This window comes from Podarcis cretensis (assembly GCF_951804945.1).
Source record: "Podarcis cretensis genome assembly, chromosome: 2".
Classification (NCBI taxonomy): Eukaryota; Metazoa; Chordata; class Lepidosauria; order Squamata; family Lacertidae; genus Podarcis; species Podarcis cretensis.
The window spans coordinates 22,495,763-22,513,063 of record NC_137171.1 but is presented as its reverse complement, the minus strand read 5'-3'; the positions used below and the strand labels follow the sequence as shown (position 1 = coordinate 22,513,063).

Here is a 17,301-nt window from a genome sequence, read left to right as displayed (position 1 = left end):
AGTTGATACTCTCTTTTAAGAAAGCACTAGCATTTCAAATAATAAAATCTCTTTGGCTTCAAGAGATAAATGTATGTTTAAAATACTGATAATTTAAAGAAAATAGGCATTAGTCCCATAATAGTTCTCCCAGTGCCGATGTGCCTCTTTTAGATTACCTAATTTGTACAAATTTGTTAATTATATGAAGTTGTGGAGTATGCAAAATTGCTATGCAGTATTTCAAACTGATAAAGGTTTGGTTCTTTTGCCATTATGTTGTAAAAAAGGAGAGAATAGAAATGATGTTCCAGTTCCTTCTCAATCTCTCTCTCTCTCTCCCTCCCTCTCTCTCTCTCTCTCTTTTGTAAAGGTGCTTTTCAGATTAGTGTTACACTTAAAGAGTTCTGATGAGTTCTGCTTGACAGTTTGATTATGGCACCTTTCACAGCTCCCATCGGCAAAAAAATATTAGTTACTAAGGTGACAAACCTGTTGTCTTGACAATTGAGGCAGTCTCTACTTTGCTCATCTCCCCACCAACCACCCATTTCCACAAATTAAGAATTTGTTATGTTTTCGGCTGCTTCTGAAAATGGCTTATGGATTCTCAAAAGAAACCTGAATTCTCAGCCAGCCTGTGAAAATATAATTCTGCATCCACTAATTGCACAACAGTGAAGACAAAGAGTCTCCCTGTTTTACAATACAGGCTGTGGTGTGCTGGGCCTCTGGTGCCAGTTCCAGTTTGGGCTCTGTCATACCCATGGCCCCTAAAGCATAGTTAGATTTAAGTTCAATACGCACCAGTCCATGGTTAATGCACAACTTATTCACTGCAATTCAGTGCCCATGGAGCGGGCTTTTAACACACCTCCTCGTTAAAAGTCGATCATTCTAAATAAGCACAATTTTTGTTCTCTGAGCTAAAGCATGTTCTAGCGCAATCATTTCAGCAATACAAGCCTCTTCCCGCGCCTTGCTCTATTAGCGGGCTGTTTTGAACTGGAAATTAGAATTTCTGGGACTAGTGCTGTGTGGGTGGTACAGAAACACTTATGGACTGAAAAGTGTTCAGTTCTGCAATGTGATTTTGAGGTTCACTTTACTAAAGGTGATAAACATCCTAAGATGCTCAATTATCTTGGAATGCACAGCACTCTCTTCTGCTATGTACTGGGGCTCTGACAAGTAATGTGTGTGTGTGTGTGTGTGTGTGTGTGTGTGTGTATATATATATATATATATAATTTTCTTGCATTATGGTCTTAGCTGTGTGTCTACCAATACAGCGTGTGTGTGTGTATATGATTAGTTCTTTAAGAGATTAATGTGCAATCAAATGGACTGAGCGTCTTTGATTTATGAAATCCTATCCTGTCCATCAATAATCTTAATTGCTTGCCATTATAATCACTGGAGTGTACTTTACCATCACAGTAATTATCTTGACTGGCTGTAATTTGACAAATCAGTTGAAGAGGCAAATAACAATGCTATATCCATCATCTGGCACAATTCTGTCATTGCTTACAATGTGCTGACTGGAAGCGGGTGGAATTTTTTTTTTGCTTGTGTTGAAGTGACACCAAGTGACTGTTTTAGTGTCCCTGTAAAAGTACAGACCAGAAGTGAGTTCTTAAAACGTGGCCTAATTCCGCCCCCCTTCCATCCCTTTGCATTGCGTGTTCACAGGTAACTACCTAAACATTAAGATCAACACATGGAATTTTACTTTGAGCCAACTTTGAAGGGGGTGTTTCTCCCAGTCAGACATGCTCCTTGGGACTGTGCATTTTAGCATCTTGCTTCTGTGTCATGGTTACCAATGTGCATGTTTGGTGTGATCTTTTTCTCTCTCCTGCCCTCTTCCCATTCCCACCCCATTCCCCACAGTAGCAATAAAACATTCACACTGGTCCCCAAAGGCTAGGAGAATCAGCCTCAGTTCTTGGTAGTGAACAATTTACCGCTTTTTCTCCACTTAACCATATTTTGGTTTTATGGTATGATTCTCCCCTCCAAAATATATATATGCTGAAGTGTGAGCGATGATGACTTACACCCTCTCCATGGCCAATAAACTGATTTTCATGTGTGGTATTCAAAAGCTTGTTAATTGCAACTGTGATCTTCCTCTACCTGATTTGCATTTGGCTTCCTCTTCACAGACCCTGTTGCATCCCTGGGACCTGCAATGACAAGTCTGAACAGTAGCCATGCAGAGAAAACCAGTGAGATGTCTTCAAAGCAGCCCGCGCCCAAAGTGCAGGTTCAGCGATCTGTTTCCCGAGAAACCATCACCATTCATTTCTCGGCGTTTGGGAAGGAGGAAGAAGAGGAGGAAGAAGAGTTCATGGAGTCCCCCTCCGAGGCACTGGACAACCAAAGCATTGTAACTGCACTTGAAGCTAAGGAAGACCTGTGCTTTGATCACGGTGACCATGATTCTTCGGGTCCCACTACCTCGCTTAATGTGGCTGCATCTCCACTCGTCTCGTCTCCCATCGTCTCGCCAACTGCAAAGCCCTTAGAAACCCAAGTATTTAGTGTGGTGCCATCAGCTCTCTCGTCCTCCTCGCATTTGACTCACACCGCCATCTCATCAGGGGTGGCGTTGCCTTCAGAACTGAAAACCAGCCTGTCGCCATCTCCATTGCCCTCCCCTTCCAAGACCAACACGCCATCCGCTGTTGCCGGCTCAAAGCCTTTCATGAGTTTAGTTAAGTCCCTCTCGACAGACATCGAACCAAAAGAGGCCACTCCGCCCACGAGGCACAGGCAGTTGATGAAAACCCTGGTAAAGTCTCTCTCCACAGACACTTCTAAGCAGGAGCCCGAAGCGGTTTCCTACAAACCGCCGGACTCCAAACTCAACTTGCACCTGTTCAAGCAGTTCACCCAGCCTCGGAGTACAGGTGGCGACTCCAAAACTGCTCCCTCGTCCCCCTTGACGTCTCCGTCGGATACTCGTTCTTTTTTTAAAGTGCCCGAAATGGAGGCCAAAATCGAGGACACGAAGAGACGCTTCTCAGAGGTGATCTACGAGCCTTTTCAGCTCCTCAGCAAAATAATGGGTGACGAGAGTAGTAGCCACAGGCCCAAAGCCTTATCTTCAAGTGCTTCAGAGCTGTCCAATCTCTCCAGCATGAATGGCCATCTGGAAAGCAATAACAACTATAGCATTAAGGAGGAGGAATGCGATTCCGAAGGGGACTTCTATGGCAGCGACTCCAGTATATGTAAGAGTGCTAAGCAGTCCCAGAACGTGGAGGAGCCTGCAAAAGAGGCCGACAGAAGAAGCTCCCCGTTGTTAAGCACAAAGGACCCCAGTTTGAAGGCTTCACTGGTACTTGAAAGATGTTCTCTGTCTGCTCTGGCGAGCAAAGAGGACGAGGAGTTCTGTGAACTGTATTCCGAAGACTTCTGTTTGATAGAGGATGACGGTAAACCTGACAAACCTTTCGAAAGCTACCAGAAGGCAGAGGGGAGGCCTGAGGAAAGCTCTGCCTCACCTTTCTGCGGTGAAGATGGCACCGAACTACATGTGCAACAGCCTAAACTTCCAATGAAAACATTGTACTTTCTCACAATGTTGATCTATGCCTACCTTATTCTCCCTCTTCCCAGTTACTTCAGCGGACTCTTTTTGGGAGTTGCCGTGGGATTTATGATTGCCATCTGTGTCATTTGGCTTTTTACACCAAGTTCTCGAGGTAACAGGCTACATAGGAATTGGAACAAGCAATTGAATATGCACCCTCTGGACATCCAGGAACCTGAGATATTGAAGGTGAGCAACTGCTTCTAACTTTGGAGATGTACATGATCCTGTATCATAACAAATTTACTTCAGGCCATACTGAAGGGTATGGGAATTAATGTGGTTCTTGGAAGTGGTGCAGGATGTAACAATAACAAATTAATAGCAAGTTGATACCCACTTCTGTTGTAGTAGATGTGCACTAAAGATCTGGTTGGATTTGCTTTGTGATTTGGTTCTATTCTATTAATTTTATTTTAAATTTGTAGGCCACCCTTCCTTACAAAGTCAGGCTTTGATGGCTTCAATCACAGTGGTAACTCGGTTTTCAAATGTAATCTGTTCCCGAAGACCGTTCGACTTCTGAAACATTCAGAAACTGAAGCCTTTACTTATGGAAGCATTTACTTATGGAAAACTCAATACGGAGGCCGCGTAGCATGTTTGACTTCTGAAAAGTGTTCAAAAACTGAAGCAGTTATTTCCGGGTTTTCGGCGTTTGAAAACAAAAATATTCGACTTCCGAGACGTTTGAAAACCGAGATACTACTGTAATAGTTCATTCTAGTGGAATTTGTATATGTTTACCATGGGATGGCTGCGTAACTGGAAGATTAATATGGTGGTCTAATGGCTGCTGCCCCGTGTGTATCTGGCCACACAGATCAAGCCATGGGAGCCTGAATTGGGAACCTGAATTGTTATAGAGTTACATAATTCAGTTGGAGCACAACAGGAACATGCGTCTGAGAGCCAATTGTTCTGGCAATGTAAAATTGGCTTCGCTGCACGCTTGGGCAACTGTGACTTCTGTTGCTATTATGGAATTCACACTTTCATATATGCTCTGAAGCTTATGGGGCTCCCAATACACATGACGACAGTGAAACCCACTTGATAGAATGTGATTCATGTTGAATTCCTATAGAATCCAGAGCAGGAAAGGGAGCTGAAGCCTTCTTGTGCCCCCTTTTTTTCATGGGGCAGGGTAGGGCCAAACTGGAGTGGAGTGCATTTTCAGCATCTTGCCTCGAGGGCACAGTTTACTGTATCCAGTGTCCTCTTCAAAAGCACTTGGGATGTGGAAAAGTGGTTGGAAGAATCAGTGGGAGCACTGCCAACCAGGCTTTGTTTTCAAAAGGCTATAGGAAGGGCCCAAGTGGAAAAGACAGGAAACAGCCTTAAGAGGATGAAAGAAAAGATGGTGCCTATTTAAAGTGAAGTACAGTCGTACCTTGGAAGTCAAACGGAATCCATTCCAAAATGTTCGGAAACCAAAGCGCCGGTTCCGATTGGCTGCAGGAAGCTCCTGGGTGGATTTGATTTAAATCTAATCGATTTAAATAATTATTTAAATCACCAGTCAGTAAGACTTGATTTAAATCACTAGTCAGTAAGACTTGATTTAAATCTTTTTTTTTTTTAACAGAAAGACTCATTCTTGCTGGTATAATCTTAATATTTACAACCAGAGGAAGGTTTCATTTTGGGAATAATAAATTTTCAGAGTAGTTTTTACATCAAAATTTATATCAAAAATTACTGATTTGGTTGTACTAATGGAAATACATAGACAGATAATTATGAAATTATTGTGAGGTTTAATAGGTTAACTGTTTATATTTGGACAACTTTTCCGTTGTACTTTATTAGAACAGGAAAAAAATATCGTTTCCTTAATAACAATTTAAACAATTTATTTAACCAAAGCAATAACATCACTGTATAGCGTATGTATCCATGTTTGTTAACTTATGTGGTTAAATGAGTTTTAGCACACACGAAAAACTTAAAACAAATCCTTATTTCCTGATGAATAGCCTTTGGACTATAATGTAACTTAACTAGAAAAGTATCTTCAGAAAGATTTTTCCTCCAAAAGCATTTTATTTTAAAAATCTGTTTAAATTTTAAAAAAAATCAATTTATACACACACATATAATTTTAAAAATCATTGATTTTTATCCACCCTGCTGCAGATTGTACTTGTCCAGCTTGTGCTTGATGGTTTTGGCTAGTTTGCAAAAAGAGACTGTGCAGGGACGTTTATGTTGTTGTTTCTGCCCTTCACAGTTAAGCTGTGCCCTTTTGTATGTGCTGAGCCCAGGATGTTGTTTTTAATGGCATGGATTGCAGCAGACGTCTGTTTTGGGAAGCTCTATGTGTCATGGACCTTGGAATGGGCTTTTAAATTATCTCTGCTTTGGAAAGAGGATGGTGCCCATAGGGGAAGTGGACTTCCTATTCATTCCATTGAGCTACCGCCACAACAGGTACAGTTTAAAGGCAAATTTGCTGAGCCAGGAAGGCCGTGACCACACCTTCACAGTGCTAGACTGAATTTCTTGTGGCAAAAGATTGTTGAAGCTTTCTTCGGCATTGCTGTTCGTTGAAGGATCTTGCAAGCAAAGGAACGAGCTTAAGTCTGTTTACTGAAGTGATATGTTAGTGTTCCTAATTTCTGAAGAGGCTTTGCAGCTTCTTTTTTTTCTTTCAGAAGAATTTTCCAGTGCTGCCAAGGATTTGATCTTTAAGAGGGTTGCCGCAATAGCTTATGTGGCAATCACACAATGTAGCTCATTGTTCAGTTTTCCATATGTTTATGCGATAAGGGCTGTGGCTTAATTTTCCTGCTGTTGCCTGGCAAGTTGTTCTGGCAGTAGAGTGTTTGAGGAAGCTTAGGGCAATAGTCAACCCGTTTTGCTCAGAGTAGACCCCATGAAATTAGTGGACCTAACCGAGTCATGTTTATTTTCAGTATGCCTACTTTGAGAAAACTTTAGTTGGAGGCCACCCTAAGGTTCCATGTCCTGTTGAAGCATCCAAAATGTTATTGCTATCGGGCTATGAAAATGTTCGGGCAAATGACCTCATTTTTGTGCTTGGTCCACATTTGACCAAGATCTCACTGTTCCAAAAAGGGAATGTTGGGTCCAGTTTAATGTACAAAAAACTCTCTTAACTTTATAAAGGTGGCTGTGTTGCCACTATACATCTTGTTCCAGCTCACACTTCTCTACAGATCAGTAGGGCGGAAAGGTCACACAGTGGGGCTTTCTAGCTTCCGAGATGATTATGCTCAACAACTCCCCCCCTCCCAAAAAAAACTCAACAACTGTTGTGTCCAGATTTTCACTGATTGAAATATGGCAACCCTATTTTTTAGTCAACTCTGGCTCCTCCCCGAGTTCACCTGTTATTTCTTATGTGTCCCCCCCCCCTTTTTATACACTGTGGCATTTCTAACTACTCTACCAAACATTGTCTAGTGTTCTTTGTTCCGTTAATTTTGTTTCGTATTTGCTTCATATAAAATCTCAATAAAGATCATTTATAAAAGCGAGAAAAAAGGCAGTTAAGGGTAGCTTTATACAGGTGCGTAAAATCACTATATTTTGTATATTAAGCCTCCTAGAGCACAGTATATATATCAGGCGGCTTCATTTGGTCAGAATCGAGTACAGTTGTACCTCAGGTTACAGAAGCTTCAGGTTGCGTGTTTACGGGTTGTGCACCGCGCCGAACCTGGAAGTACCGGAACAGGTTACTTTTGGGTTTTGACGCATGTGCAGAAGCGCCGAATTGCGACCCGCCCGTGCGCAGATGCGGCACTGCTGGTTGCGAACGTGCCTCCCGCACGGTTCACGTTCGCAACCCGAGCGTCCACTGTATACACTTCCAAAGTTAACGCTAAATACATGACTTCTGGTAAATGAGCCACCTTAGCTGCTAGAGGGCCATGAAAATTTGTGTCCTGGGCTTTCCAGACTCGTCCATATGTACTATCTGAAACCAAAGGGGCGCATTGGTTGCCAGGTATGATTTCCACCACACACACACCCCGGCAGCTCTCCTACCCCACTAAACAAAGCTGAAAGGTGAGAGGATAAAGAACAGACAAAATCAAGTTACTTTTTCACACAAGGCACAGCTAACTGTGGCATTTGCCGGCACAAGATGTGGTGATGGCTTGGGTGGCTTTGAAGGCAAATTAGACAAATTCAGGGAGGATAAGCCTCTCAATGGCTACTTAGTCATGATAGCTGTATATTGCCTCTAGAATCTGGGCCGCCTGCCTCTGAATACCAGTTGCTGGAAAGCAGGAGAAGAGTTCTGTTCTGCTCCTGCCCTGCTTGCGGCAGCTTAGGTTGCACTTCCTGCTAGGCATCCTTTGTCATATCTGTGTCACGTATTATTCTGCTCGGATTTGCATATGTTTTTGCTTGTTGTCTCCGTGAGCAGGTTTATTGGAGATATATGCGTCACCCAGTATGATTCATATGTTCAAATATCCATAGGGAGTAATCCACCCACACCGGGAAAGTGTACTTACCCACTGCCAGGCACTACACAATTGTTACCTTGACACTTTTAGTGTAGGTAAGTGATAGAGAATTCTGTGCCTTTCTAGTCCAGAGTGAAATGCAGAAATTTTCTGAGATTGAACCACCCCAAGACCTGCAGTATATAGGGCGGTATATAAGTGTAATTAATAAATAATAATTCAAAATATAATTCGGTGGATATTCATGAATTGTGTTGATTTTAATTCCAGAGGGTTAACTGCGTTACAGCTAGGGTTGCCGTACATCCAGAATTTCCTGGACAGGGCTGGTATTTGGGCAGAAGTAGCTGAAAGTATGGCAGTCCATGTTGGAAGTGCAACAACTTTTGTGTCCGGGTTTTCACTTTTTGAAATAGGCCAACCCTATTTACAGCAAATGGGGACGTGGGTGGTGCTGTGGGTTAAACCACAGAGCCTAGGGCTTGCCGATCAGAAGATTGGCGGTTTGAATCCCCGCAACAGCATGAGCTCCTGTTGCTCGGTCCCTGCTCCTGCCAACCTAGCAGTTCGAAAGCACATTAAAGTGCAAGTAGATAAATAGGTACTGCTCCGGCGGGAAGGTAAACGGCGTTTCCGTGTGCTGCTCTGGTTCGCCAGAAGCAGCTTAGTCATGCTAGCCACATGACCCAGAAGCTGTACGCCAGCTCCCTTGGCCAATAAAGCGAGATGAGCGCCGCAAACCCAGAGTCGGCCACGACTAGACCTAATGGTCAGGGTTCCCTTTACCTTTATTTACAGCAAACACAGAAAAGGGCTCTGTGGCACTAGAAAGGCTAATAGATTTGTCGCATAAGCTTCACAGGACTATAGCATCTGGTGAAGTGGGCTCTGGCTCATGAAACTTTGTGCCACAAATTTTTTATGCCGGATTACTGAATAGGTACAGTAGACACCGGCCTATGAGCCCCATGCATTTTGTGGGCCCCGTGACAAAGGGTCAAAATAATATTGATTTGATCTTGTTTGTTGTCGCTCTTGCAAGGCCCCCCCCTCCCGAGATTTCAACTGCCAAGGGGCCTCCATAGGGTTTAATCCGGCACTGCAGTTATGCACAAAACACCACTTTTAATGTTCCATTGAATTTAACTAAAGCAGAAATTTGATGGATGCCAAGTACCTAGAACTAAAGCAACTATGTAAACCTGCACTCGCCATTCTAATGCAGAAAGTAGCTGCTGCAGAAATGCTGCGTTAAAAAGCTGTTAGTTTCAAATTGTCGTTCCCAAAGTACTTCATATAAAGCACCACTGAAGGGGCATTAGCTGGCTTAGTCGACATGTACTCATTAGGAAATACTGGAATGGGGATTCCTTGGCAGGGAAAGGGGAGGAACAGAAGTTGGCAACCAACAAGGTTTAGCTTAGCTAGCAAGGGCAGCCCAAAATCATATCTTGGATCTGTACCTGGTAAACAGTTTGCCTGGAGTGTATGGCTGCAGAAAACTGGACAGGACCTTTGAATGCTTTCCCAGATGATAAGTCCTTTGCCGTGGAAATCTAGAACACCAGAAAGAGTGGTTCTATGATAGCTTTCTCCCTGACATGCTCGTTCCTGTGTTCAGAGAGCATTTTGCGTAGGCCCGAGGGAGAAGAAGCATTCAGGGATGTGAAGCAGCAAGACATGCTTCTGAATATGATAAAGATGCTAAAAGTAATAAATGTTTTGAGTACGTGAGTTATGAAAAGGTTTGCTTCTGATCTGCAACTCCAGGGACCCTACTTGCTCTTACTGAGTAAGAGATTGATTCGTTTTACTCGCTCTGCCTTTCAAATGTCGTTTTTCCGTGTTTTGTATGTGGTATTTTTGTATGCCTTTATACAATTTCTTCTGAAAACAATTTATGCAATTACTTCTGAGAACGTTAAGTACCGTTCTCGTATTGACAGTCCGAGCGCTGCTTGCTTGATACAGACCAGCGGTGGTGGCAGCTTTTGGCATGAATAATGTAGGTAAACCTGCTGCTTTATAAATACTGTTCACCTGTAGTTTGAGAAAAGTGGTTGCAAGATGACTCAAGAACTGAGCCATGGATATGCGAGACCTGGAAAAGGCTGCGTTGTCATTGTCCCCCCACCCCAGGTCTAACCAGCAACATTCAGAGTGTCGAAGAAATGAAGGTGTGCTATTTTTCTGTTCACAAACTGATTAAAGGAGTGGGATGGGTTTCTAATGTGGTTAGACTGGCAGAGCTTAATCCACTTATTCTAACTATAAAACCTGAGCCAACAGGTGTAATAAATCAGTTGAGCAGCATGTGGTTAATCTAATTCCATTACCCAGTTAAACTGAAATGAAGACAGGGACTACCGGGTTGTTGGGGGAAGAAGCAATGGGGAAACTGGTCTGAATTACTTTTTTGTAAGCATGTGTTCCTGCCTCAGAGATACCGGTAATCTGTTCTAGGGAACCATGGCTCTTTGGTAAGACTTTCATTTCCATACTTTTCATTTTCTGTTGCTCTCAGTGAGCATATTTTGCCTTAATGTTGCATCTGTCTTGTGCAATGGATTAATGATGCCCTTACGTGACACCAACCATGTACCCAAGAGCTTCAGGCATACAGAGGCTGTTTTGTTCTCTTCTGTAGCTAGGGAAATGGTGCCAAGTGTTTGTGTGTAGAGGGGAATCCCCCTTCTTTGGAGATTATGGGCCATGCCTAAACTTCCGTTTGCATAGCAGAGGCCTCCTGAGCTCCATGCCGTTGCCAAGAGCTTTTGGACATGTCAGAATTGCAGACCCCTTTGTTCCGATAGCATACAGATCACATGTTTTTGTAACGCCTGGGAGAGGAGACAAGAAGAAGCAGGTCCATAAAGCATCCTGGGTGCTTTGTTCCTGGGTGTTTTGCTTGCCACGAATCCCCAGGATTTGGGGGAGGTGAGTGAGTGGGGATGGTGAAGGCCTTGGCTTTTTTTTCCAGTCAGAACTTGTCACAACTCAGATGGGTTCCGGCACCTCTCAGGTGGATGCCATTGCCATTCTAAGATATCACTGATGGAGGCCTTGCTTCTGAGCAACGTTCAGCTGCACACTCTGACTTACATGCAGGGCTAGCAAGCAAGAGTCTCAGTGAGGCCTTTTGTACCATTTCCGAACACAATTTAAAGTGTTGGTGCTCACCTTTAAAGCCCTAAATGGCTTTGGTCCAGTATATCTGAAGGAGCATCTCCACCCCCATCGTTCACTGTGGTCCAGCACTGAGGACCTTCTGGCAGTTCCCTCGCTGCGAGAAGGCAAGTTACAGGGAACCAGGCAGATGGCCTTCTCAGTAGTGGCGCCCGCCCTGTAGAACGCCCTCCCACCAGATGTCAAAGAGAACAACAACCACCAGACTTTTAGAAGACATCTGAAGGCAGCCCTGTTTAGGGAAGCTTTTAATGTTTGATGTATTACGGTATTTTAATATTTTGTTGGAAGCCACCCAGAGTGGCTGGGGAAGCCCAGCCAGATGGGAGGGGGAATAATAATAATAATAATAATAATAATAATAATAATAATATTTTACCACATCCACCATTCACTTTTAAGCGTGGGCAGCTTAACCGCCTTAGTCCTTTCTCCACTGCTGCAAATTGTTTAATTCTACACTTAGAAGGTCCTAGGGATAAGGAGCTTTCCAGGTTTTTTTCCTAGGTCCTAGGGCCTGCCTTGACACTAACCTGCTCCAACCTGCTCTGGCTCTGTGTCAAAATGCATTTACTCTTCAAGGATTATGGAATGGATGAGGTTGACACACGATGGAAAGGCAGGAATCGGTTCCTCCCTGCAGCGCTCAAGGTGGCTGCCGTACAGAACTTTAATTTTGTCTCGCTTGTAGTTTGACCTTGTTCTGTTGGATTTAGGCTTTCAGCGGCTGATATTTTAAATTAGCCGTGGGAACTATTCTGAATCGTCTTTCAGTAAAATTCCTGTGTCTTCTCCAGGGCTGGATGAATGAGATCCATAACTACGATCCAGAGACATACCATGCTACATTGACTCACTCTGTTTTCGTGAGACTTGAAGGAAGCACCTTGAGACTTTCGAACCCCAACAAAAATATCTCCAGAAGGGCTATTTACAATGAAGCCAAGCCGGAAGTCACTTACATTAGCCAGAAAATTTATGACCTTACAGAAAGCAAGGTGAGTTCCAATGACATTCTATGGGTAGCTCCCACATGAGGACTTAAGTGGGTTTTTTAATCATCATCATCATCCAGGGGTGGCGAACCCAATCCAGATATTGTTGGACTCCAACTACCATCAGCCACATCCAGCGTATGTAACCCGAGGTACCACTGTACCTGACTTTTAGAAAATATCTGAAGGCAGCCTTGTTTAGGGAAGTTTTTAATGTTTGATGTTTTATCGTGTTTTTAATATTCTCTTGGGAGCTGCCCAGAGTGGCTGGGGAAACCCAGTCAGATGGGTGGGGTATAAATAATAAATTAGTAGTACAATGGTACCTCGGGTTACGTACGCCTCAGGTTACATACGCTTCAGGTTACAGACTCTGCTAATCCAGAAATAGTACCTCAGGTTAAGAACTTTGCTTCAGGATGAGAACAGAAATCATGCTCCGGTGGCGCGGCGGCAGCAGGAGGCCCCATTAGCTAAAGTGGTGCTTCAGGTTAAGAACAGTTTCAGGTTAAGTTACCACTGTAGTAGTAGTAGTAGTAGTAGTAGTAATTGACTCTTCTTGGTATTAGCTAAACTGGCCTCCTCTCTCATTGATTTCCCAAACTTACATTATTTTTGGGGGGTGGGGACTGAGAGGAGGAAAAATAGGGGGTAGCAGAGGGACTGATTGGGAACTCCTCTGGGCCAAGCCTTCCCAGGCTTCCTGTGAACTCTAGGAAAGACTCCTACAGCTCAGGAAGACCAAATGGTAAAGGAGGGTCCCTGTCCACCATCGTTTGCAGTTGATTACGTATTCAACGAATGCCTACCGTTCCGTATTTCCCTGCCCGGTGTGGTGGGCCAGTGAAATGAATTCGCAACTTGTTTTCCAGATTCACCTGGTACCCAAAAGTTTGGCCCGGAAAAGAATCTGGAACAAAAAATATCCTATTTGCATTGAGCTTGGGAGACAAGATGACTTCATGGCTAAAGCCCAGGCTGACAAAGAGACCTCGGAAGAGAAGCCCACCATAGAAAAAGTGGAAGCGAGCAGTGAAGAACCCAAGAGGCAACCTCAGGATGGAGCGAAGTCCATTACTCAGAAGGACCAAGTGCTTTATCTCTTTGGGAGGACTGGTAGGGAGAAGGAGGAATGGTTTCAGAGGTTCCTCCTGGCTTCCAAACTGAAATCTGAAGGGAAAAAGCCAATTGCTGTGTGTGGACAAAAGCCTGGTAGGGCCCTGTTCTCTCATATTATTAAGATTCTTCTTGTAGCAAGCTCAAAATACCAGCTTATAAAAGATTCATTGGAAGTAGCATATATTCCAGAAGGAACATTTGGGCATTCAGTGTGTTAAACAGAACATGTCTAGACTGCAGTCTGGGGGCAATTTAACTCCTCCCAGAGTTGTCGTGCATTTATTAATCCATTTTTAACTATCTGCATCTTAATATCATGCCATATGTACTTTGCTGCACGGAGTCAAAATGAGCCTTTTCAGTGGAAATAGAGCTTAGGCTATCTGCTAGCACGTTCACTGCTATTAAAAAATCTTCCCTAAAGGAAAAATATAAAGTAGTGTCTGACCGTCAGCAAATGTTGTGTGAACTTTGTAGTTTGCCCTTCTATTGGCTTGACAATTTCTCTTTAAAAGCTTGGCTTTTCTCTTTAAAAGGGCCTTGTAAAATGTTTGGACATTCTGTTTTCAAGTGTCTTAGGGGGGTGTAGGTATACTCCTATAGAGCGCTTCTGACCTTATTTTATTTAATTGGTGTCATTTTGTAAAACACGCTGCTGTTTCTTTAGAATGATCAGATGTGCATCAGTCACTCTTCAGAGAAAAATATTTAGGAAAAACGTTGAGGCCACACCACTGACTGAAACTTGCATGAATCTAAATGTTCTGAAGTTACATTAGCAAGAAACATCAGACACACTGCTTAAGATGTGTAATTTTAAAATCGAATGTGGCAAGCAGACATTAATTTTTAATCAGGCCTTTTTTTATCTCACTCTTCCTCTCCCATCACAAATCTTTTCCCCCTCTTTTAAAATATTTGCAGAACAAAATGTTTGCAGCTTGCAAAGTGCCTAAGTTAGCTCTGATGTCGTTTAGCAATATACCGTATTTTTCGGTCCATAGGGCACACTGGCCCATAGGGCACACCTAGTTTTTTTTTTGGGGGGGGGAAATAAAGGGAAAAAAATTATTTCCCCCCCAGGCGCGGGGCTGGGGAAGCCTGAGCTTCCCTCGACCCTGGCCCCCAGAACAGGCTGCTATCCGCAAGCCTATGGGGCGAATGCAGGCTTTCGCTGAAGCCTGGAGAGCAAGAGGGATCAGGAAGCTATCCACAAGCCGTGGGAGAGCAGCGCGAAGCCTGAAGCCTGGGGGGCACTGAGCTCAGCGTGCCGCCAGGCTTCAGGGTGCAGGCAGCTCTCACAAGCCGTGGGAGAGCTGTGCAAAGTCGCGCAGCTCTCCCACGGCTTGCGGATAGCTTCCTGAAGCCTGGAGAGCGAGAGGGGTCGGTGCACACCGATCCCTCTCGCTCTCCAGGCTTCAGCGAAAGCCTGCATTTGCCCCATAGGACGCACACACATTTCCCCTTCATTTTTGGAGGGGAAAAGGTGTGTCCTATAGGGCGAAAAATACGGTAGATGTAGAATCTAGAAATTTGGCCATAATTTGAATCTTGGAGTTCATAGTGCATCAATAAAATAAAATAGGAACCAAGGGACGTTTAGGCAGTTCTGCTAAGCATTTAGTGATGTCAGGCTTTTTAAAAACAGAGTTTTATCTCACCAACTTCAGGACACAGTCCTTCCCCTAGGTTTGCACACTCCCTGTCATTGTTCAAAATCAACATTTCTATTACTTTTGGTGGGTAGCCCTTGCCTGTTTTATGAAATAAATACAAATATATGAATTCAATTCATGCAGATTTGTTAGGCTTGCATAACCTGCTGAATTTACAGAATTTTTATTTAGAGGCATTTAATCTGCTCTTTCTGTTGATTTGAAATTAACAGGGCAATCCTATACCCTCTCCCTTCCAACACAAATGATGGCGCAGGTTAGGGCTGGGTATAGTTGCCTTTCCACCAGCCTCTGCCAGCATAAAAGAATCTTGCCAGCTGGGATGGGCTTTGCTGTGGCAGAAGTCCAAGCTTCAGCCAAGCGAGCAGAGAGAGAGAGAGAGAGAGAGAGAGAGAGAGAGAGAGAGAGCTATTGCTAGGGGTTTTCTTGCCATTGTTAGCAACCTGAAAGTCCTGAAATGGGGCCTTTCAGGGAGGGGTGTGTTGCCAGCAGTTTTGCATCCGCTGGCAAAGCAGAAAATTAGACATAGCTGTCCTGTTCTCCCCTTCTGCCCTGACCAGCGTGAGATGACAGGGCTTTGGATGTGGTGCTAGATCTGTTTCTCTGCCCTACCTGGCCCAAATCAGGATTGCTCTGTCAGTTATTCTGTTTGCAATGTCATTCATTCAGAGATTTTTCTTTTTCTCATAGCCTATGAAGGTTTATCCATACTGCTGCCTCTATCAAGGGGCTTTCCCTTTCTTATAGCTTCACTCACCCAGGTATATTAAACAGAGGAGGAGGATTTTTGCTAAAAGTCCATGGGGATAGGTATAGCTTTCTGCTCATTATATAAACCTGATGGGAAACTTGTTCCCATTGTATGGTTAAGTTCCTTAGCATCAGTGCTATTTTTCTAGAAAAAGGGGTGCTGGAACTCACTATGAATGCCTCCCTTGTTCTCTTATAATGGCAGTGGTGCCCACCTGAGTTCCGGAAAGTTCCACCTGAAAAAAAAAAGCCCCACTTACACATCATACACTTAAAAGTATGTTATTTTCCCCCGCCAAGAATCATGGGAACTGTAGTTTATCCTGCACAGAGCTACAGTTCCTTGTATGTTTAACAAACTACAGTTCCCAGTGTTCTTTGGGGGAAGAGACATACTTTAAACGTTTGGTTTATATGCAGCCAAAATTGGGTGGACTGTAAGCAGCCATGTTGCAGCTGTGGCTTGGCTACCTTTCCCCTGGAAATTCCTGTATTTATGTCTTCCTTCCTTGTGGTTCTCTTCCACATGGGAGTTGCTTCCTGCAATTGCTGTAACCCACCTTGCTGATTTTAAGATAATATGCGTGAAAGCTTCTGGAAAAGACTTGTAAGTAACCCCTTTGCTTGACGTTTGCCTTGGAGCATTGTCTGGCACAGCAGTGTAAAAATTCAAAAAATGTTTCACTGATGACTTAATAAAAACACATATGAGGAGATGAAGTGAGAGCGGGATGTCTCCAAATTGCGGCTGTGGTTAAATGAAAGCCCATTTCTAATGTACAGAAATTTGGCAGATATTTTTATTGCATCCACTTTCATGGCTGCTAGTGTAAAAAAACAACAGAAAAAACCCACATTCTTTTCATCCTGCTCTTCTAAGACTTACCTTGTAGCCCATCGCCTCTCACTAGAATCTTAGCATCTTAAACTCCTGACTTTCATGGTCGTTGAGTTTCCTATTTGATTACTTATTAATGACGGAGGCCTTTTCCCTTCCCGGCCTTTAGGATTCTTGCCAGCACACAGTCGATCCGACAGCCAGTCTGGAGCTCTGACCCACAGCCGTAGCAGCAGCAAAGGGAGCATCGATGAAATTGTCTCCCAGCCGAAGCAGAAGGAACTGGCGGCCAGTGTGAGACAAAAAATGCTTCTGGATTACAACGTGTATATGGCCAGGTGCATTCCACAAGAACAGGCGAGCCCTGTGGCCAGCCCAGTCCACAGTGGAGACAACAGCCCTACAGCTGTGAAGAAGGTGAGGTGTACAAGGGTTAACTGATCTGCACTGAAATATTATGGTCACCCTTCAACTTCTGTTGTTTCCAAGAGGTTTCTCTGCATGCGGGTGTTGGGCAGGGTGAGCTTGGCAAGGGCTCAACCCACGTTTAGTGCCATCAGTTTCTGTCTACTTTGAATCGTGCTGTGGCCTTTTCCTAGTGTCTCCGTAGTGTTACGCAGTGCTGCACCTTGCCCATGGTTTCTACACCAGTTCTGTCCTTCCAGAAAAAGAGGTGCCGCAACTCACCATGAACACCTCCCTTGTTCTC

At 43.9% G+C, this 17,301-nt stretch overlaps 1 protein-coding gene across 5 annotated transcripts in view; it reads left to right on the top strand.

Moving 5' to 3' along the window:
- The window catches only part of TEX2 (testis expressed 2), a 93,290-nt gene that overhangs the window by 52,583 nt on the left and 23,406 nt on the right, over positions 1 to 17,301 (top strand). For all 5 annotated transcript variants that reach the window (XM_079965369.1, XM_079965371.1, XM_079965370.1 and 2 more), the window contains exons 2-5: positions 2,151 to 3,772; positions 12,012 to 12,212; positions 13,082 to 13,421; positions 16,762 to 17,009. In XM_079965369.1, coding sequence (XP_079821495.1) covers positions 2,177 to 3,772; positions 12,012 to 12,212; positions 13,082 to 13,421; positions 16,762 to 17,009 — 2,385 coding nt within the window. In that variant the 5' untranslated portion in view covers positions 2,151 to 2,176. The remainder of the gene's footprint in view (positions 1 to 2,150; positions 3,773 to 12,011; positions 12,213 to 13,081; positions 13,422 to 16,761; positions 17,010 to 17,301) is intronic.